Source organism: Poecile atricapillus, chromosome 1, assembly GCF_030490865.1.
Source record: "Poecile atricapillus isolate bPoeAtr1 chromosome 1, bPoeAtr1.hap1, whole genome shotgun sequence".
Classification (NCBI taxonomy): domain Eukaryota; kingdom Metazoa; phylum Chordata; class Aves; order Passeriformes; family Paridae; genus Poecile; species Poecile atricapillus.
In genome coordinates this window covers 99,405,147-99,426,284 of record NC_081249.1, presented here as the reverse complement: position 1 = coordinate 99,426,284, position 21,138 = coordinate 99,405,147, and the positions used below count along the sequence as shown (strand labels likewise).

The 21,138-nt window shown below is 39.4% G+C and overlaps 2 protein-coding genes across 6 annotated transcripts in view; both read right to left on the bottom strand.

Annotated features, from left to right (window-relative positions):
* On the bottom strand, positions 1-7,253 carry ABHD10 (abhydrolase domain containing 10, depalmitoylase). Its single transcript, XM_058856128.1, has 5 exons — positions 7,129-7,253; positions 4,081-4,264; positions 3,117-3,228; positions 2,054-2,191; positions 1-1,059 (listed from the first exon to the last, which is right to left on the bottom strand). The coding sequence occupies exons 1-5, from the start codon at positions 7,220-7,222 to the stop codon at positions 718-720; spliced, it is 870 nt and encodes a 289-aa protein (XP_058712111.1). The 5' UTR covers positions 7,223-7,253; the 3' UTR covers positions 1-717.
* Positions 7,254-8,686: 1,433 nt separating this feature from the next.
* PHLDB2 (pleckstrin homology like domain family B member 2) overlaps positions 8,687-21,138 on the bottom strand; it is a 65,859-nt gene continuing 53,407 nt past the window's right edge. For all 5 annotated transcript variants that reach the window (XM_058846386.1, XM_058846404.1, XM_058846410.1 and 2 more), the window contains 6 exons: positions 18,956-19,163; positions 17,093-17,183; positions 16,526-16,672; positions 13,915-14,134; positions 11,333-11,418; positions 8,687-10,645 (listed from right to left, as the gene is read on the bottom strand). In XM_058846386.1, coding sequence (XP_058702369.1) covers positions 10,505-10,645; positions 11,333-11,418; positions 13,915-14,134; positions 16,526-16,672; positions 17,093-17,183; positions 18,956-19,163 — 893 coding nt within the window. In that variant the 3' untranslated portion in view covers positions 8,687-10,504. The remainder of the gene's footprint in view (positions 10,646-11,332; positions 11,419-13,914; positions 14,135-16,525; positions 16,673-17,092; positions 17,184-18,955; positions 19,164-21,138) is intronic.

Here is a 21,138-nt window from a genome sequence, read left to right as displayed (position 1 = left end):
GTTTACACCAAGATTATTTATTGTTCCCTTAACAGTAGGCCCACAAATGAACAACGACAGACAGGCAGCCTGGAGAAGATGACACACACCCTCCTGATAAACACAGATAAAGAGCTCTTAAGGCTTTGAGGCCCTGCATTCTCAGAAGTCAAATTCTTCCCTATGCAGTACCCCAAGCACACCATCAGGGTGTGCCTTCCACTTTTTAACTGCATTTGAGAACAAAATAACCATTTATCTGAAATCTGTTTATTGTGTTTCACGGTACTCACTATACTAATAACTAACTTCAGTAAACACTCAAGCTGTATTTTGCCTTGCACAGATGGTTTCAGACACAAGATAGAATGATGGTACAGAGGAGGGACAATACGTGTCAAAGATGTAAAAATAAAGTTTTACTGTACAGGCCAATAGTAACAAAAAGTAATCAACATGTCAGTACAAAATTGTAGGAAATTTGTGAAAAAAACGGTTAAAGTGGTGAAGGAGAGGTTCTGAACACAATAGCAGCACTCCTTCACACTTTGGACTGTGTGCAAATGCAGCAATAATACAATACCTGTATTTACGAAACAGAGGTAAGGAAACAGCAGATAAAGCTTAGTTCCTACTGTGACAGTCACAGGCCTGCCACCATCTGGGTAAGAACAGGGCTTCTGTAACTCAAGGAAAAGAGTCAGGTGTAGAGCTCATGCACTAATGCTACTCTTCAGCTTATGCTACCGTTGACAGCTTGTCAATTAGATCATCAACAGTATTCACAAGGAGCTTTGTATCCTCCTTGTCACTCATCCGATGCTGGCCGATTTTGCGGAGGATAACATCCACGTCCTTGCTCAAAACACGGTCAGCAACTTGCATAGAGATCTCCCAAGGGACATCACCATCCCTCATGCCGTGGATAAGGCGTATGGGACATGTCACAGGAATAGGACTATTCAGCACGCAGTGATTTTCTGCTTCTCTGATAAAGTCATAGGTCAAGGAGTAATATCCTTCCTCATTATGCTTTGTTCGATACTTCCATTCACCCTTTTCTTCTATTTCTTTTTGTGCCTATAAAAAAAGAGAGCAAAGAATAGACAAAAGAGATGTTAGGAGTACTTAAGAGTACCTCAACTTATTCCTGTTCTAAAAGCAGTAAAACTCCCCCAAGCATAAAATTTCACCTTGCTCATTTTTATTAGCAGAAGTGTATTCCTGCTCTCCTCACAGCATCTGAGAAGACAAATCTCTTACCATGTCACAAAAGCTGCTCTCCAAATTAATCTAGTTAAAATTCACCAATGAAATTAAGTTTCTTAGCCAAAATCTATCAGAAAAGAAAAAGATGTAATGCCACTACAAACAGTAAATCTCCTTGGCTTCAATCGGTTCACGGATCCTCAAACAAGGAGAAACCCTAGGGAAAAGACATTTTCCAGTGATCAGCCTTTGCCACAACAGGTGTCTCTAAACACTGCATTTCCAGATTCTTAAGTATTTTCAGAATCTGAGTCCTAAATGGTGATACTGACACTACAAAGTACCTTAGAAAAAACCCGAACAAATTGGGAAAATATCATTATTCTAAAGCACACATTACTTACTGCCATGTAATACCTCATTTACTTTCCTCAAGACTAGACATTATTACCATCAAGGAAGCATCTCAGAAGGGCAGTTCCCACTACCTAAATCTTAGATTCTTTACAAACACACTAACCTGAAGAATTTCCTTTCTATGCACACAACCTGTGCTGTACTTATCCAGTGCCACCACCTCAACTACTTTAGTGGCTACTTTTCCATCCTTCAAAGATAAGCATTCTAATCAATGCAAATATCAAGATATTCAACACTGAAACTACTGGACTGCAAACAGCAGGGATCTGACTTCACATCCTCTAAACCACAGTAGTATAAGGACACTCTCATACTGTAAACTTACATAATCAAACACAGAAAACTTACCCTAAAATGTGCAGGAAAAGTAGAGTTTAAATAACATTATTTCTTAAATCCTTGGAAAGATTTTTAGAATGCGTGAAAGCCAACCATCAACATTTACCTCAATGGGAAGCCTCTTAAAACTTGTTACAACGTGATCTGCTGCTACAGCTACTCCAACCAGAGCAGCTACTTTATCTGGGCGTGCTATTGCAGCATGAAGCATCAGCCATCCACCCATGCTGGAGCCCACCAGAATCTGGAAAAGAAAATTTGAAAAAGAGAAGAAAAGATAGTGTTTAACAAGAAATAGCTATTAGGTTTTCTCTTCTTGCACAAAGTATCAGTTTTTACTTGGTTTAACTATTTAAACCTTGGGCATAATCCTGCTGTCCTTATCCAGGCAGAACTGCTGTCACCTCCAGTGGAAATTTTGCCTGAGCACCACAAGATCTGGTATTTATTATTCTGTCTGGTATGGCTGGTTATTGCTGTCTGAGACTGAACCACTGTAAACAAAATGAGAGTTGAAACAATTCAGTATCATATGCATACTTTTACGCTTTCTTCTCAAGATAAATGCACATGGTAAAGGCTCAGTGCAGTGAAATAAGTTAACAAAAGCGATTCATAATACAGAATTGTTTTAAACACAATACTAGGTGTTTCTAGGTTGAAGGAGATTCTAAATTTATCACAGTAATTTCTAAAGTAACTGAAGAATATCAAATGCTACTTCTCCTGCCTGTTTTTTAAAGCTGTTTTATCACATGGAATATCTTGCAATCTTCCTGCAAATCCATTAATTAATGCATCAGCATGGGTCAGTGACACACTTTTTCTTTAACAAGGCTGCAGTGCACTGGAACAATTCCCTGTCCCCTGTCAGGTGGCACCTCTTAGACTCTCTGGGACAACAGCCCTGCTCTGAGCAGGAAATTCTAATAAACAACCTCCAGGAGGTCCTGCCAATCCATGCATTCATGATTTTGTGATTTTTGTGACCTACCTGCTTGCGAAAGAGCTCCTATGAATACAGCCTCTCAAATGATTCAGCTTGGAAGTGAGCAGCTGTCAGCTGTTCAGCAAAAGCTACTGTTGACCAGAGGTATTATGGCATATTTTTGATCAAGGTTCTACCCTGAGGGAAAAACAGCATTCTATATTTAAAAATAAAATATAACCTGTGGTCCATCTGTAAGTTCATCCAGTATAGACAGAACATCTTTCCTCCACTTCCCAACTGTACACTCTTCAAATTTACCATCTGAACTTCCACATCCTGTATAGTCAAATCTGAAAAAACAACCATCAACATGTAAGTCACAGTACTGTCTACAGCAACACAGACACTAATTAAATACTACTGTATAATCAAACCAGCAGGGGACAAGATATCACACTGAGTATTTTCTTACTTGGTCCTATCTATCACTGGGACCAGAAATCACACAGAAATGGTTTAAGTGTAACATACACAACTAAGTTGTGCAGCATTCTCTATCATTTTATATAATATCATAATTTAAAAGAAGAGACAAAAAATTTCCCTTACAGACAAAAAAAAAAATCCCTCAGACACTTCAATTTTAAAGGTATTTTTAAAATGTACAAACTCTTTCAAACACTGAACCCAAATACAAAGATTTATGACACACAGCATTCCACCTCATCTCTATCAAAGGACAGCATCACCAAGCTGTCTATATTCTTATTTAATATATTCTATATTTAATATTCTATATTTAATTGTCATATTCTTTTAAACCCACAGAAGACACAGGGTAACTTAATCAGACGTGGCAGGTAAGGACAGTGCTTATCATAGTAACTTACAAAACAGAACTCCAGGTCCTTAATTTTTATGCCTACAGCCTGACTGTAAAATGTAGCAACAGCTAGACTACAGAAAATTAGAGCATTTTCTGAATTACCTTCAGAATACATTCTCCTGATTTACCTCAGTGTCTCTACTGACAGAAATCCTACATTTGGAAATGGAAGAAAGACTTCTTATCTGGTATACAAGCTCCCTTAGCACAGGGAGCATCCCAATCCAAATGCCAAAGTTTATGTATTTGTGTTAAAACCTTCCCACAACCCATGAGATTAGTTTCATTTTCTCAAGAACAATACTCCTCTATGTACCTGATGAAGGCATGACCTAATGATTTGCAGAAATCTTCAAGGGCAGTTGCTTTCTGACCATTCATATTTGAATTGAAGCCTGGTAGGAAAATAACCCCTGGATTCCTCCCTTTTAGTTTCTGATAAGCAATATTTGGTCGATCTGGTCGAGTAAGAAAGCTGACTGATGACTTCAGCCTGCAAACTAATAAGAGGAACTGTTTAGTACAATCATGATAACCTTGGCAGAAACACAAGTTTCTATAAACCCAGGGTTTGGCAGATATGGATATATTATGTGAAAATAAGGCATTTTGGCTCAAGAGAGAACAAAAAAGCATCTTCTACATTCTTTAATGACTGACAAGCACTGATGAACCTGAAAGAGAAAGTTTATTGTGATTCATTCTCAAATCATTAAACGCCAACCACAGAGAATTCACTCAGCAATTAACAAAGTGGTTGACTGAAAAGGAACACTAAGGCTTCCTAGACTTCATCAGTCCTCATGCTTCATACCACATCTTGAATACATTTACTCATTTCACAAAAAAAAAACCTTCCCATTTAGTATCTGCTTAGTTTAACCTTTTATTTTCAAAAAGCATAATTTTGAGACTAGTGTACTCTGTGCAATGGAATTTTACAAGTACATGAAGTGACAAATTTTTCATGCAAATTAAAACTGAAGGATAATACTGAACCCTTATCAAAACCCTGGATCCACACAATATATGGAGATAAAGGGGCAAGTTCATAATCAAGAATTGGGGAAGAATCTTTGACTAACTTTTTCATCACAATGAGCATAAAACAATATTAGCATTGTTTAAACCAAATGAAATAAATAACATCAAACAAGGAAATAAGATTTACAGAGGAAATGCTAACTAATTAATAATTCTGCTGAATCTCAACAGCTGCTACAGGATTTACTCTAACTATAGCAGTCAGTTGTACCTCTACTGCAGGTAAGGACAAGTAATTTGTAGAGAGCTGTTTAGGAAACTTAATCCACTCTATTATCCAATTCAGCATGGTAATTTGCTAAACTGAAAGCCTGGTCAAGTCTTCTAAGACTTTGACACTCCTAATTCTTAGAGTAGATGACTGGCTCTTCAGCAGTGGGGCACAGAAACTATGCAACCTGAAATAAAGCGTCAGGGCTTCCTAGGGGTGGATAAATAGTGCAAAACCCAAGCCCTGACAGAATCACACAACTTAACTGTCCTGCAGCCTTGAGTTCTGTTTTGTCACTATCAGAGAGATTACATTCAAGGGGTTTTGGGGGACTGGTTTGTTGTTAAACTTGGATGTGCATGGGTAAGTGTGGATATGTAACAGATACAGGGTGCAGCTAGCATTCAGCACTTTCCTACAGTCTAATGAAAATGTTATCATTTGAACTATGGATTAAAACCATTAAATAGCTCCTCAAACAATGAGGTAGTTCTTTATCCTACTGAGGCATGAGTTGTTTATAAATGTGAATGACTTCCACAGTAAAGGTATTCAGATGCATCCATTTTTTATGATTTTGTTTGTGTCTCTCACTAGGCCAGACAATTCTTCAAGTCCCAGTAAGAGCAGACACACCAAGAAGTACTAAATTTAATAGAAAAATAATTGGAGTATTTTTCTCCCCCTTAAGCCCTGATAGCCATCTTTGAAGCCACTTGTCTTCCGTGCTGCAGCGCTCTGGAGGTGTCCTCAAATTACTCTGACACTGAGCCTGCCCAGTGGGGTACCTGGGTTCTAACTGCAGCTACAAGACAGAACCACTAAGCTATTTAACAAACTGTTCTTCCATTTTACAAATTAATGGAAGCACCAGCAGCAATCTCAACCTGAATAATGCAAACCCCTAAAACAGCCACTGCAGCCAACCCAAAAGCAAAGCTCAATGCATCACCCTCTCAGACTTCTGTTTAGACAGACAAAACTATCAGCAGCTACCCAGCAGTTTCTTTTCCTTATTTTAGGAAAGACCTTGGTAAGAGCAGAGAAGCATTTCTGAAGGGTGCAAGGCAGGTATTAGTGTTTATAAAAGCAACTTACAGACAGAAGGTGATAGCTACAGGAAGACCACATGACCCTTGCCTGACGGTATCTATGGAACTCTCTTCATACTGGAGTCACTGTGCACTTTTATGAACACCAGAAACTGTGATTGAGACCAGTGTTAAAGCCAAAGAAGTTCCCTGAACAACTCTGGGAAGGTTCCTGCACTGAGATCTCCCCGCTGCCAGCAGAAGCAGATTAAGGCTGATGTGAGAGGTAATGGACTCAGCTCTGTCCACACCTGGGTTCACGAACCACCCTCATTCCAGCAGGAACTGCTGCTGCTGGTCCCAAAGCACCTAAAGACACACTCAAATGAACAGATACTCCAATAACGGTACTGTTACAAACACACAGAAAGGAAGAAAAACACAGTAACAAAATCCCACTGCATTCAAGCTTTTATGCAGCTACAAAATGTGCACCCCTAGGAGCAAATAAGTTTTACTTATTGAGCAACCTCAGATGACATTCATGTCCGATTAAAGGCAATGAATAAAACTCAACAGGTCAGACAAGCACGAGGTCTGACACATCAGGAAGGGACACTGCGTGTTTGGGCAGAGACCGATCTCACCCAGAAGTCGCTGCCAGCAAAGTTTTTCAGGCGCCTGGCGGAGCTTTACAGGCAGGCACGTTTCACACCCGATCAAGCGAACTGGCTCCTCAAAATCCACCGGGGACAAGAGCTTAGAGCCAACACAACACACGTGGGAAAGCAGCTGTCCTGCCCCGTGCACAGACACCGAGCTCCCCCCGAGAGCCTGGCGGGGAGGAGAAGCCTGTCAGGAACCCCGTCGGAAGGGAACCGAGTTTAAGATGCCCATCCCCACCAGAGGGCCGCACCCCGGCCCGTCCCGATGGAGACGGCATTGAAGGGGAGGAAAGGGTGCCACCCACAGCTGCCCGAGAGCCGCCCGGCGGCCGTCACAGCCGGCACCGACACACATCCTCTCCCCTCCGACAGGCACCCCTTCTGCTCCGAGCTCCCCGCGGCCCTTCCCTTACCCAGGAGCGCCCGGGCCGCCCTCAGCGGTGACAGCGATCCCCGCAGGGCCGCGGCGCGGCCGGCCCGCACCAGCGCTCCCGCCATGGCCGCCATGGCCGCCGCCCGCGCACGCGCCGCCCGCCTCCCCCGCCTGAAGCGACGGGCGGGCCGAGCCTCCCTGGGAAACTGCAAAGTTGCGCCAATTAAAAAAACCAAAGAATTGAGCGATCATGTCCCAGCGTGCGTGTTTCCCCCCAGCCAGCTGTGTCTTGCAGCCAAGAAGGCCAAGGGTGTGCGTTGGAACGTTGCCAGCAGGTCGAGGGAGGTGATCCAGGCCCTGTGCTCAGCCCTGGTCAGGCACCTCTGGGGTGCTGTGTCCGGCTCCTCAGCACGGGGGGACACAGAGCTCCTGCAGAGGGTCCAGCCGCAGGCAAGGAGGGTGACTGGAGAACCTCTCTTAGGAGGAGAGGCCGAGGGAAAGGCCTGGGCCTGCTCAGCCTCAAGAAGAGATGGCTGAGAAGGGACCTCATTCATGGCCTCTGCACCTTCTCTCAGTATAGATGAGCACAGGAGCCAAAACTGCATCTTTATGCACTGTACCCTCTTATATACAGGCCATGGCAAACACAAAGAAAAGAAAATAATCATAGAAACTACAAATCATTTAGATTGGAAAAGATCTCGAATGTCGAGTCCAACCTTTGACCAAATACCACGACTTCAACTAGACCATAGCGCTATGCGTCACGCCCCATCATTTCTTGAATACCCCCAAGGATGTCCCCCACCACCTCCCTGGGCAGCCCATTCCAATGCTTGACAACCCCTTCTGTGAAGAAATTCTTCCTGATATCCAGCCTCCCCTGGCACATGAAAACGAACGCTAGGAGAGGTCAGTGCCTGCCAAGGTAAGGGTGTTTTCCCATCCAAGCACCAGGCCAGCACCTGTAGGTCATGGGACACAGCAGAGGTGGTTTTTAAGACTCAGACTCTGTGGTCTGCAATTGCCTGAGAGCCTTCAGGGCAAGCTTGAAGGGCTTTGTATGATCAGTGCAGACTGATCATAAAAGGGGTGCCTACCACCGTGTCTACTTACGTTGTCTTGATGTACACCACTACAGAACCCACCCCACTTCATCATGATGATGGCAAACTTAGAGAAAACAAATCAGTCAGAAAACCACACTGGTTTTCATTTCCACAGTGAGTTAATACTCTGATTCAGGTCATGTCTAAGTCAAATATTGGGAAAACTTCAAAATCCTTAAACTCAAGCAATTTCTGATTTGCAGTTAAACCAAAAAAATTGTCAATATGCAAAGCTGGTGATAAATTTTTCAAACAGATTCATAAAAAATGGAAAAGGTATTATGTACACACAGAAAACAGACTACATTCCTAATTTCACTGCCCTCTGAAAGATTATTTTCCATAGTTCTTTTATGGGAAAATATATGGAATAGTTCAATTAAATGTTACTGAGAAATACAGTATTGTTTGCACGACTGTATACAACTATTTAAAATAAAAGCAGAAATGTCTCAGGATAATGCAGCAAGAAAATATTTGAAACAAGTGTATTTTTGAAAATGTTTATTGAAATGCCTTCATTGCAGCATGCAGGATACAAAAATCATTATTAGAAAACCTTTATAAGTATACATAGGAATAAAATCAAGATACATCGGGAAAAAATAATAACTGTATAAACAAAAGCAATTTATCTGATAGTGTTTTAAATTATAGATTACAGGCTGTGATCTGCACAGATGATAACAGTTACCTTGCAACAACAGTCTCTTCTTTTATAATTCAAGTCGAAACTGATGTTTGTCACGCTCGAACAACCACATCACCTGTGTATACCACAAACCTGTTCATTACAGTTACAGGGTTTAAAAAGTGTAACAAAAGTATTCTGCCAGCATACTTCTATTCTGTTTTCAGTTTATTTGTCCAGCCAAAAGCCATTAACTTTTCATCAAGGAAAGAAAAAAGGCTAATGTGCTTTCTTCTAGTACACAAACCACAGAGCATGTAAGTTTCAATTACTGAAATAGAACCTCTTCAAAGTCATGACACTTTCTTGAAGTTCATTTCAATTAATTAATTTATAGTTTTGCAATATTACTCAAGGACTTGGAGGTGATTTTAAAATGGGAGACCGCTGCACCCTCAGTATTTTTACTGTTTTAGGAATCTCAATCCCTACTACTTCAAACTTTCAGGGTTTTTTATTAATACACTGCTTAATATAAACTCTTAGAACTCACCTCTCTCATTTTATTTTATTTAACAGCATTATTCTGTGCAGATATACATTAAACAACAAAACAAGTCTCTGGGACTGAAAGCTTGGCTCCACAGAATTCGGATAGATAGAGATTTTGGTGCTGGCTTCAAGGCAGGCAATGTTTAAGAGATTTCAACAGAGCATTCACTTGGCAGAGTAAGGTTAGAACCACACTGGGACCTTACTACATAAAAGAAAATTGCTGTAGGGTCCAGAATCAGCTTATTCTGTTTAACAGAGAAAATTAAAAAAAAAAAACAACTCTTTATGAGGAAGTTAATACATGTGTTTCCATCTTGTGTTCCACCTGTTTCTCATCCTTGTGGACAAAAATGCATCTTTATAAAGCTATCCTTTTTTGTTGTTGTTGTTGAGCTCCATAGATGCAAACTTCAAACGTACAGTTGTTGCCAAGAAGTGTTTGAACATACAGAATATAACAATTTAATTACATTAAAAGTTATTAAGAGTTTTGGCACTGTCCCCTTACAGAAAGTTAGGTACAAGTAACAATATGAAAAAGTAAGGGAATCATGTAACTCTTTGGCTCTGTTGTAACACTTACCTACTAAGGCTAGAACTGTGTGTACCTTAGGGCTGCTTCTTTGTTTGTATTTTTATAAAATATTTGACTAAAAGTTTTAAAAAGTCACCTAATCATCTATAAATGTCAAATGTTGCATATTAAAATATATGCTTATTACACCTTTTTGTTTCATTTTTGCATACCAATGAGAACACACATATTTGTAAACTGTTCAGTAAAAATTTATGAAGACATTCTCATAAAGAGAATTTGTATAAGAAAATTTGTAGAAACTTATAATTCAATCAAGATGCTGTAATTAAAATTGCCTGATTATCCATTTTGGAGCACTATGATTCTCTCAACAGCTTTAGCTCGTTCATTCCTATAAAGATCAACTACAACAGTTAACAACCCCCCCTTTTCAATGCATTTGTAACCCCCTCTCAACCTGAGGTTTTGGGTGCACATCATAAGGAGGACATTTCTGGGACATTGACTGGCTTTTCAGCTGTCACTAGCTATGGCTAACTTCATTAGGTACGTTATTGCAGGATGCCCTATTGCTCCCCGTTTATTATAACATGAAGTGGGTGTAGCCTTCTGCGCCTGTAACAATGACATCCATCCATATCCTCATGGCTTCTGGAGAAGGAGCAACCATGTAGTAGATGCGGTCATGGGTCTTAACACTGAAGGTCAGCAACGGGTTGGGACTCTAGAATAAAACACAAAGAAGGTATCAAAAGAGTGAAATCAAAGCTGGTACCAGAAGTGGAATTGCTTACAGGAAGTTTTATGAATAGGGTTAAGAAGAAACATAAAATGCTGTACCACTGCATCTTATATTGCAGCAGAGATGCATTTAAAGTGTTTGTAGCTACCATAAACACCTTTTACATTACAGCTACATTTTCCCAGTAGACTATTATACAGCACTACAGGACTCCAAGCTGTTGTTTCATGCCCAAATAACTAACTCCCCTACTCCGTCCAGTGGCTTGCACAATTTGTTCACAGCTCACCTGAATTACAGATGAGAGACAGGGGGTTCCATGAGCTGCTGGCACAGTTAACTCCCCCCCAGGACAGAGGCATGCAGCCAACCCTTGACTTGTCCAAGCCACTGATTTCAATGGTCTTGCCCCTGGACTAAAGAAATCCTGGTAGCAAATCCCACGTTGCAGATACACACTTATCTCTGTTTCCATCAGTATAAAAAAAACCAAAACAGATGCTAATCACTGATTAGCCTCCTCTTCCTTTTCCTCCACTCCAGGTTTTTTTTTTAGTATTTCTTTTTTTTTCCCCCAATAACGTTAGCTCTCCCTTTCATTTTACAGCGGCTACTCAGCTTTGAGTACTCTATGTGATATATGGTTAAAACAGCAGTAACGAAGTTTACCTTATATGCATTCTTTAGATGATCATAATAGACTTCTTCAATAGCTTGAAAATATATTACACCTTTTAATTTAGTTTCATGTTTGTCTAAAATGGAAAAGAGAGAATGACTTCAGAATTGAAATGAATAGTAAAAAGCAACAGCTTAATTTGCATTTCCATATATGTTCAGCTGATAAGCAACTGACTTAACAGTTCTGCTTCTGAAATCCCATGGAAACCTTCAATCTTTCTTACTAGTTTGTTGGATTTGTTGAGAGATGCATTTTTGACTTTAATATGTCTTCTTTTTCACCTAGCTTCCAAGGTTAAAAGCTTTTGTAATTTCCTCATCTATTTGCAAATCATTCCCTTCACTGAAGTGTCTAAATGTTATGGAGGGTATTAGCCCACAGAAGGACAGATGTCTCTCAGATATATCCACTCCTCCAATTCCATGAAAATCAGCCTGACTTGACACAGTTTGCAGGCTAAGACCTTCAGTTTGCCTTCAAGGGAAACTGTAACTATAATCAAATTTTCAGTACAATCTGACAGCAAAATCTTTACATTAGAACATAGTTTGTGCATGTACTTTTTCAAAAATAAAGGCTTCTTCACATGTGAACTTAAGAGTCACCACTATAATTTTTCACAAGAAAAAGGAGCAGGGCAGGGCAGCATACACCCTCCACTTTCCTGCAGTGAAGAAGGTCCCCAGCTGCATGTGGACACTGAAAAGCAAACTTCCTTTCATTCCCAGAACTTCTGTATTAGGGGAATATAACACTTTCTGCCCCCAAGTCATAGTATCATCTCAACACTGAACAATGATGCAGAACATCTTTATCAGTCCCATGAGGGATTCTGCTGTCATTTAAACACTCGGGGAACTCAGTTTACATCCTATGTGTAGCTGCAGGCAATTCTGAAAGCTTCATAATATGGCAAAAGGATGCAGCTTTGGGAATTTGTCTGCCAGTCCCCAGAGAAGCAGTACTGAAACACTGAGGTGCAGGTTTATGAGGTTACAGCACACTGTAGTTACACTGAGATAAACACAGCACTATACAAAGCTGTCTGTGCACTGTAAGTAAGCAAGGGATCCACTCTCTTTTCAAGGCCCATCTGGGGCCTTGGGTACCAGACTATTTCAGGTACCCACAAGCTCCCACTGAGAGAGTCTTGGTAGAGTTCCCTGAATTCCCAGATCACAAAGTGCAGATGCTGCAGTCACCACATGAAGCTGTCAGACTTCAGGGTAAGTTCCTGGTTCAGTGGCAGAACTAAAGCATTATCTCAGTACATTCACTTAAGAGATCAATTACTCTGCATTAACAGCACCAAGATTTATTTTGGAAATCTACTACGTATTTAAAGATCTAGATGAATCCTTACTCATACAAGCAGCAGCATTTTAGTGCAGCTGGTACAGACTTCTCATAAAACTCTGCTTGTTTGCTGAAGTCTTTGAGACATTAGCAAAAGTTTTCCTTGGTAATTGAGATTACATTATGGCAACTGTACTGCACTCAAAAGCGAAACCATTAAATGTTAGCATAACTACTAAAAAAAGTCAAAAGAAGATCAGTACCCCATGGGAACACTTACTGTCTTACTGCCTGTGTTACAGGCCTTCCTAACCAATAAACCAGATGTTAAGAACATAACAAAAATATTTGTCACATTCTTCATTGTATTATTGCAAACTGTTCAGCGGGTATGTAATAAACAAATGTAATGAGTTCAATTTTAAGTTACTTATGAGTTGTTGGAAAGCAGTTATGTCAATAAAGTGAAACTCTTTGGGTAGTTTTTGTACTCGGTGTTTTCTTCTGCATCTTAGCAATGACCATCCTATATATGCCTCTTTCTGGCCTCTCTGAACAATAAATATTCAGAGCACTTTGTTACTTTCGTGACTTCCTCAGAACTGAAACTTCAAACTGCATGTATATTTGCACAGCATTTGGAGAGATAAGTATGTTCTTAAATTCCCCATTTCTGGGTTTACTCTAAGAAAACAAAGTAACGTAATGCTTATAATGGCTCCATATACTGTGTAACACAACTTTGTGTATAGAAAGACCTTTAGAGTATTGCCTATTCTTCTTCTGAAATTCCTTACACTTTCAAAATATGGCAAACTCAAAAAAGTCTACCCCTGTATGATTAACTTCCTGAAAACCTTTTCTTCACATTAAGCATAGGACTGTGGAAGCATTCACTTCAGTTTTCATGGTAAGTATAATGAATTATATTCTTATTTGAAAGGTAAAAAAATCATTCAGTCACTGGGGGAAGTATACAATGTTTTAAAATAAAGTATGTGGAACCATTATTCTGTGTACTTGTAACCTGATCTTCTTCCATTTTTTCTTCTTGCCCATCTTTATCTCCTCCTTTGCTTTGTTTTCTATGCTCAATTCTGCCTTACCTGGCATGAGGATTGAATGCTATAGGAAAGGCTTCACATAACCTCTAAGTGAATGAATGAAATGGAAACCTTGGTTTTATCTGGACTGCTTACTTATTCATAACTCAGATGAGTTTGATAAGAAAACAGAAGACCAGATGTACCCTCGTAGCAATCCTGCAACATACCTGCATAATAAGTAAAAGTTCTCTTGTTTCTGTCAAAAACAAACCACCGTTTCTTCCACGTTTTAATTTTTCCTCCCATTTTAATCAGAAAGCCTCGGCAGGTCTTCTCAGTGAGGGAAATGTGGTAACAGGTCTCTATGTTGTGCCCAGCTGTTTCAATGTGACTTCGTAGGTCAAAGTCTTCCTTTCTAACGGGCAAATAGCGAGTCAAGGGACGGGCCTAGAGGAGAGAAAAGAAAATCAAATTATTTTTGAGAGAAGCTTTATCATCTCCTACCCTTTCTGCTGTGAGGATATAACTGAAAACTGCTCATAGAGTCTAAGAATAAATGTAAAAAAAACAAAGAGCTTTTACTGCAGCTCTAATTTTCTGGAAAAGAAAAATTCTTTAAACTTCTAACTTTACAGTGTTGAATAACTCTGTAAAAAGGTAGGTAGAGCATAGAAGTTTTCTGAAATCAACAGCTGATAAACTGGTAAAACAGAGGCCACAGCACAGAAAGGCTGTCTTAGAATTAAGACATCAATTAAATGTAAGGGTGTGTTGCTGCCTTAGAAGTCAAAGAACTTCATATGTAGGGTGTTACGCAAACCCTTTATTTCTCTGGATCAAGTACTCACTGCACATGTCACTCTTTAATTTTAATTCTGCTGCTACAGGTATTTTCATGCAGAGTATAATATATAAATTATAAGAACATGCTATTGCAGGAAACATTAATAATGGGAATGAACTGTAATCCCCGGTTAGTTAGGGATTGTGGTGAACAAAACAGAATTATTTTCTGCAGAACAAATTAACTGTGATTACTAGTTCACAGTATGGTACAGAGAGCTGAAGTGCATTCCTCTGCAAGAGACAGCAAAGCAGTGCAGGAGACAGTGCCTCATTCTTGATTGTAGTTCAAGACTCTGCACCAAGCTTGGATAGTGTCAGCTGGGAGAACAAGCAGGAGGAGATGGTGATTTGGAGCCTCTGCCAGCTGAGGGAATATTCCTGCTTTTTGTGCCTGGAGGGTCTATGCACAATCACCTCCCCCTCATTTTAAACAGAGAAGACAAGTCTCCCAGAGGAGGCTCCCGCTGCAGCTGAGGCAGAGAGAGGTTACTTTGGAACAGAAGCTGATTTTAGATACTTTCAAGGATCTGTGAAGGGAGCATCTCCCTGTCTCTCTCCTCATGGACTCCAGAGAAGTCAGTGACCTGGAGAAACTAATCTGCCCCTGCTCCATTCCTCAAGTTATCCTGTTAAATCCCACTGTGAGTCTCAAATCAAAGGGACTTTCCCTCATGGCATTCTTAAGAGCCTCTTGGTGCAATAGGAGCTGTGTTGCTCACAAGAACTCTTAGCACCCTTCTAAAATTATACAGTCCTGTATGATATGAGCTGGCACCAGCTCTGGCAAGTGCAAAGGTGGAGTTTCTTTCTCTTGTTTACATTTCTGAGTGTCAAAATGTGCTGGGGAAAAAAAATTGGTCTCACTGTACAAAGGAAAGCAAAAAAGAAAAAAAAAATCAGTCATTTTTGACAGATACGTTTTTGTCTTTCTGCCAATTCAGACTTCTTCTCTCTGCCAAGTCTGACAATTAGCAGTAACTGACAGGACATTCTACTACAACACATGCATGCTCTAATTTGGGATAAAGATAACAGCGCTGCATTGTTTAGGCCATACTTGAGTTGTCAACAAAATTTCTTAGAAAAAAAGCAGTCTAGCAAGTAAAACTTAGCATTCCTGATTATATTTTATATAAAAACAAATGAATGAATATATTTAACTGGAAACAGCTAGTTAAACATCAGCAAAGGTAGCACAGATAAAACCAAAAAGATATCCCAATATGATATGCAATCTTCTGCACTCAAATACATCTGTTAAGATGGGGACATTGTCTTGCTCTGGGGTATACTAGCAATGACTGCCTAGTCTATTTGCTGTACCTTATAGATATTATTGGTTTTGGAGGAATAAACAAATAGACAAAACCCTAAGCCTAAAGAGAACTCAAGGTACCTCTAAGCCCAAAGTAGAAGCAAAAATATGTGGGAGGTAACACTTTTTAAATTAAGTAATCTTTCTCATGTTGTGCAGTGCCGTTAACTTTAGGAAAAATAATATTTACTCTCTACTGTAGATGTGGAGCTGAAAAAAACTTCCTTATTTGTCTTCTTCTTTTCAGTCAAATGTTTGGAAGTAATAATTCACATTTCAAGGTATTTTATGTATTAAAAGAAAAAGCAAAACAAAACAAAAAACCACTAACTCCATACCAATGGTTTATAAAATTAACACACTCACTAATTTCTGTTGTTCTCGCCAAAAAAATCTGCTCTGCCTATATTCAGCAACAAACTTTATAAGATTAATATTGATACTTTAAACATAAAATGCTAACTAGATACCTATGCTGTTACCTAACTTTAAATGAATATTTGGCTCCAAGAGCCCAAATGTACTTTTAGCAAAGCTATTGCACCTCAGAAATACCAAATCCATCTGTTCTGCTGAAAGCAGTTCTGTTTACCATTGGCAGAAATACACTTAGTCCTTTTCTGTATATGAAGGGGAAGTCTTACATTTCAAAGCCATTTCAGGTCCCCATATCTGACCTGTGCTCTTTGTTTCTCACGTATTTTGACTTCTTTTTCAATTAATTTTTGTCTCTGGCTCGTTTCTTCCTCCAGTCTTTTCTCCAGTTGCTCTCTGCGGCGTTTTTCTTCTTCCAGAGCTCGTTTCTTAGCTTCCATCTCCCGTTCCTAAATACCACAGCATACATAGAACTTCAATTATATGCAAAACTATAGTTGCCAATGTCACTACTAAGCTAGGGCTAAATACCTTTTTGTCCCTTAAGTAGGCAGAAATATCTATCCAGCACACTGGACTGAAATTTGGAGTAAGAATTGTGAATAGAAATGAAGGTTCTTCTTAAGCAACTCCCCCAGCAGGTGTGAAACCAACGCTGACCAAGTTTCTGGGGATTTTTGCCATCAACTTGTCCTTTGAGATAGCAGATATTGCATATGGGCTCAAGGTTGTAGTGTCAGGTGCAGCCAAGGGGGAAGAGGTATTTTTTAAGTGTCTGTTAGGTGTAACAGGGTAGGTTTCTAAGCTGCATTAGGAGAATATTATCCAAACTTACATGCCTACTCTTAGTTACTCAAAATTACACTTACCCTAGTCTCAAGCAGCCGAGTTTTTTCAGCATGTGCCTGTTTGAGAAGTCTCTCCATCTCCTCTATTCTTGCAACATTTGAAGTGCTAGCACTGCAAAAAAGCCCATTATTTATTATTTAAAATAATAGTTGGTATTTAAAGAAATATTTTGCAGTCCAACATAATTTAAGAATGGAGTTGACAGTGTTCTGATCCAATTCAGTGCAACAGCCACTAACAAAAAAAGAGGTATATTTGGTGAGCTGATGAATGACTACAGCAGTGCTGCTTCTTCTGTACTCTGAGCACCCAAAAATTTTATGCATTTCTACAAAAAAGTATTTCTCTCGCCTTAAACATAGTAAAATATAACTTATATATTTTAAATTGGTCAGAAGAAAGCACATTAATTGTTTTCCTTTGAAGTCTGATATGGTTAGAAAATATTCTCAAACACCATTAATTTTACTTAAGGGAAATTTTGTCAAGGAAAATTTACTGCCTATCTTAGAGATTTAATCAACAAAATTAGGTCACACTCTTCTTCTTTCACCAAAGTTTGCCTTGTGAGAAACAGAAAGATCTGTTGTAAAGGTTTTCTGGGTTTTGTATTGATTTGGGCTATTTGTTTCTTTGTGTTTCTTTCTTTTGTTTTCCTTCTGGCATGCAAGAGTCAGAGGGAAGCAGAAGAGCAAAGAGTACCAGTGAAATTCAACAGCTGTTGGGGCTTCCCAGTCCCGGGCTGGAGACTGGACTTACAAGATGGTAAACTCAGACCGTCCTTCCTCCAAATGGTCAGAGCAGGAAGTCAGAGAGAAAGGTTTCATATCACTGGCGCATTAGATCAATGCACAGAGTTAGTTACTAGCCTGTCTCTAGCTATGAGAAACTTGCTGACTATCCATTTAAAACAGAAATCCTTGAAACCCAAGTCCTAATGTTTTTTCCTTTAAAAAATCCAAAACCGTACCAACCAATACAAAAAAGCCCAAGCAAACCAGCCAGGAGAATGACTGCCACTGGTATTTTCTGAAACTCTTAATTCTGCAATAATAATGACTAAAAGGGGAAAGCCAGGGGCTTCCCTGCCACAGCAAACAGATGTGAAGTAAAACACTACATGCTAGCCAAAAAAGCTGTCCTTGTGTTCATTCTTGCAGTGCTGTGACAATGTTGTACTTTATTATCAGCCTCTACTTATTCTTGTGAAACTGCTGGGGCAGGACTGTGAGCAGGGATGAAAGCATTACCATAATGTCAGAAATAAAAGACAGACTGTCAGGAGAAAATTGTTTGCACACAATTTTGAGACTCATCTGGACTTTTAACACAGATCATGGAAATTTCTTTCATATGAGAAATGGTGTCTGAGCTGACAGCCGCTGAAGATGAGAAAATCAAGCCTTTCAGTGTCGTCTCTTCCTTTTTACTGACCCAGAAAAGGGAGAGGAAAGGGCAAGAAGACTTTTGGAGGTAGCCCTAAGCATCTGTTAAGCAGCTGCTTCAGCTTAAGCTTCTAGTTGGTTAACACTCTGGACTTGTAGAACAAGCGTACTTCATCAATGGCACATGTCCTTGAGAAATTTCCTATCAGAGAAAATTCCTTCCCTGCAGTGATCAGGTGAGGAAGCACTGATTGCTCTGCAAACCTCAGCATTATCACTTAACTTTTCCATATTTTTATTTTCCATCTTTCAGTGAACAGGTGAGATGTCGTTAAACCTGATTATGAGGAGCTAGACAAATGTGATGCCTGTCCAGTCATCTCACATTTTCTTAACCAAGCAGCAGCATTCACACTGTCACAGCGTCAACATGTACATATTCTCTCTTTTAGTTATGACCCTGTGACCATTGCAGGATCAGAAGGAAAGAAGATTTACCTGGAAATGTTATCTGGTGAGCATGCTGATATGCTTGTCTCCATACTGTCAGAGCTATCTAAGCTTAACGTGTCAAAGGCATGGTCCTTGTAACTGCGGTCTGGGTAATGGAAACTGTTCAAATACACATTGGATTCCGATGCTGTTCTGCTGTAGAATTCCGGAGACTTCTGCCTTTGGTTGTCACAGATGCGCTGATGGTTATACCCTATAAAGTACAGAGGAAACACTGATTCCACACAAAAATTATGTGACAGAGGCATAACTAGTTAGCAGCACAAGCATTTTGAACGTCACCTCAATCTGCACTGCACTGTGAACAAGGTACTACAATATTACGGTTAATTTTACAAGTTAATCATGCTGAAATAAAAGCTCTAAATACCTATTTTATCTATGATGGATTCAAATATATGTACGTTAGTATAGCTGACTTTTCAATATATGTTCCTGCATGTGTATTATGAAAATCTGATTTGAAAAAATGAAATTCACATTTCAAAATATAAATGAGGGCTCATCTGGAAACTAATGCAGTTAAATTCAGGAATTTAGAAGAAATGACACTGACTAAATTAGACAAAAAAGAACAAAGTCCTGATATTCATTAGTCTTAGGTACTTGTCTGGTTGACTTTATTGACTATGGAAAATATTTTTTTTGTCTGTTTGGGGAACTTTGCCTTCTGGTAACTGCAACTGGACTCTTAGTTTCAGCTGAAATAATACAGGCTACTTGTTATAGAATCATAGTTACTAGTGTAGAAGTAATCTAGTGAAGTTTTGAAATTGCAGTTCACCTTAAGAGGACTGAAGCAGATCCTTATAGCTCAATGATTCTGAAGAAAAATAAGGTTCATGAAAAGATTCTTCTGTTATTTTTCCACAAAAACATTTTTTTCTGGAAAGTCATCCTTCTTGAACACAGGAAACTTTGTCAATGTGTCCTTTGAAAATGTCTCTTCACAATTATTTTTCTCTCATGTCTCCACTGCTCTTTGAAAGTAATGCAGACCTAGAGGTTGTTGAGCTTGCCTGATGAGGAGGAGTTGTCATTTTAACTACTGAAGTATTTTACAGTGACCTTTTAAGGTTGTTCCATCTAAGATTACAGAAGCAATCGCACTGCTCATCTTTCCCTTCAATGAATGCAAGATGTGAGACTTTCTCCCATGGTTCTGAGAGTTAGGTTTATAATAGTCTCTGCATATTTCTGACCCAAATTCTGAGCTCCTGGCAGAGCTGGAGATTAGGAAGGACTGATGAGACTACATGAAAACCTCACATTCTTACGGGAAGGCAGCCACTAACATTCTTCATATTTAAGATAAACAGACACAGGAAAAATGCAGACAAATGTACAAACGCAGCAAGGTCCAGATAAATTTTTTTAGACACCATTAAGACAGTGATGTTAAGAAAACATGCTTAAAGTGCAGTATTCTTCTGCCTTCTCATTCCCTATCTGTGTATACAAGGTTACTCTTTGGTATTTTTTGCCACGCCAGAGCTGGGAGAGTGCCAGTTCAGAGAGCCAAAAACTGCAGTTATCTGAAAAGTGTGTCTTCAGCTGAATAATTAAAGCATGCCATTAAAGAAACTGTTCCCTACAAGCATTTCCAAGGCAGTTTTCTCCTCACTTTCCTCTGTACCATACAAAGCTTTCTTGGAGACAGTTAAAGCTGGTTTCTAAGGAACTAATACGACTCGTTTGCTATTTAAAAGAATGCTAAAATTCAATCAAAGATTCAATTGCATACATTAGTAAAAGAGACAAAAGGGACACAAATAGACCTCAGCAGTCATAAACAATAGCATCACACAACACAGGTGTTACTGAGTCACATGTGTGGTTTGATTTTTCCCCTATTTTGGCAAATGCTTCTGTTATTGCAGATAGGCAATTACCTTTCATACTTGAACCTTTGGAATGACTAATTGCTCCTGTGAAATGGTTATCAATGATTCATTAGGAAAAGAAAGAAAAAATAAATTACTGAAAGAACTTTATTCAAATGCATGTTTTTCTGTTGAGCCCTCTACAAATCCTTGCCCACTCAGAAATCTTAATTCCGTATTTTATATTTCACTGAAAAATAAACCCATCTAAAAGGCACAGAGCAGCACAGCAGTGCTACAAATGCTCTACCCCTTAAGATAAAGAACCCATTTTTGAGGAAAACA

What these genes read in the sequence shown, in the direction of transcription:
- ABHD10 (XM_058856128.1), bottom strand. Translation starts at nt 7,222, where the DNA reads ATGGCGGCCATGGCGGGAGCGCTGGTGCGGGCCGGCCGCGCCGCGGCC. An exon ending in TTAGGTCATGCCTTCATCAG is followed by an intron (nt 3,229 to 4,080) that starts GTACATAGAGGA and finishes TTGTTTTTTCAG; the next exon opens with ATTTGACTATACAGGATGTG. An exon ending in TTAAGAGGCTTCCCATTGAG is followed by an intron (nt 1,060 to 2,053) that starts GTAAATGTTGAT and finishes CTTTTTTTATAG; the next exon opens with GCACAAAAAGAAATAGAAGA.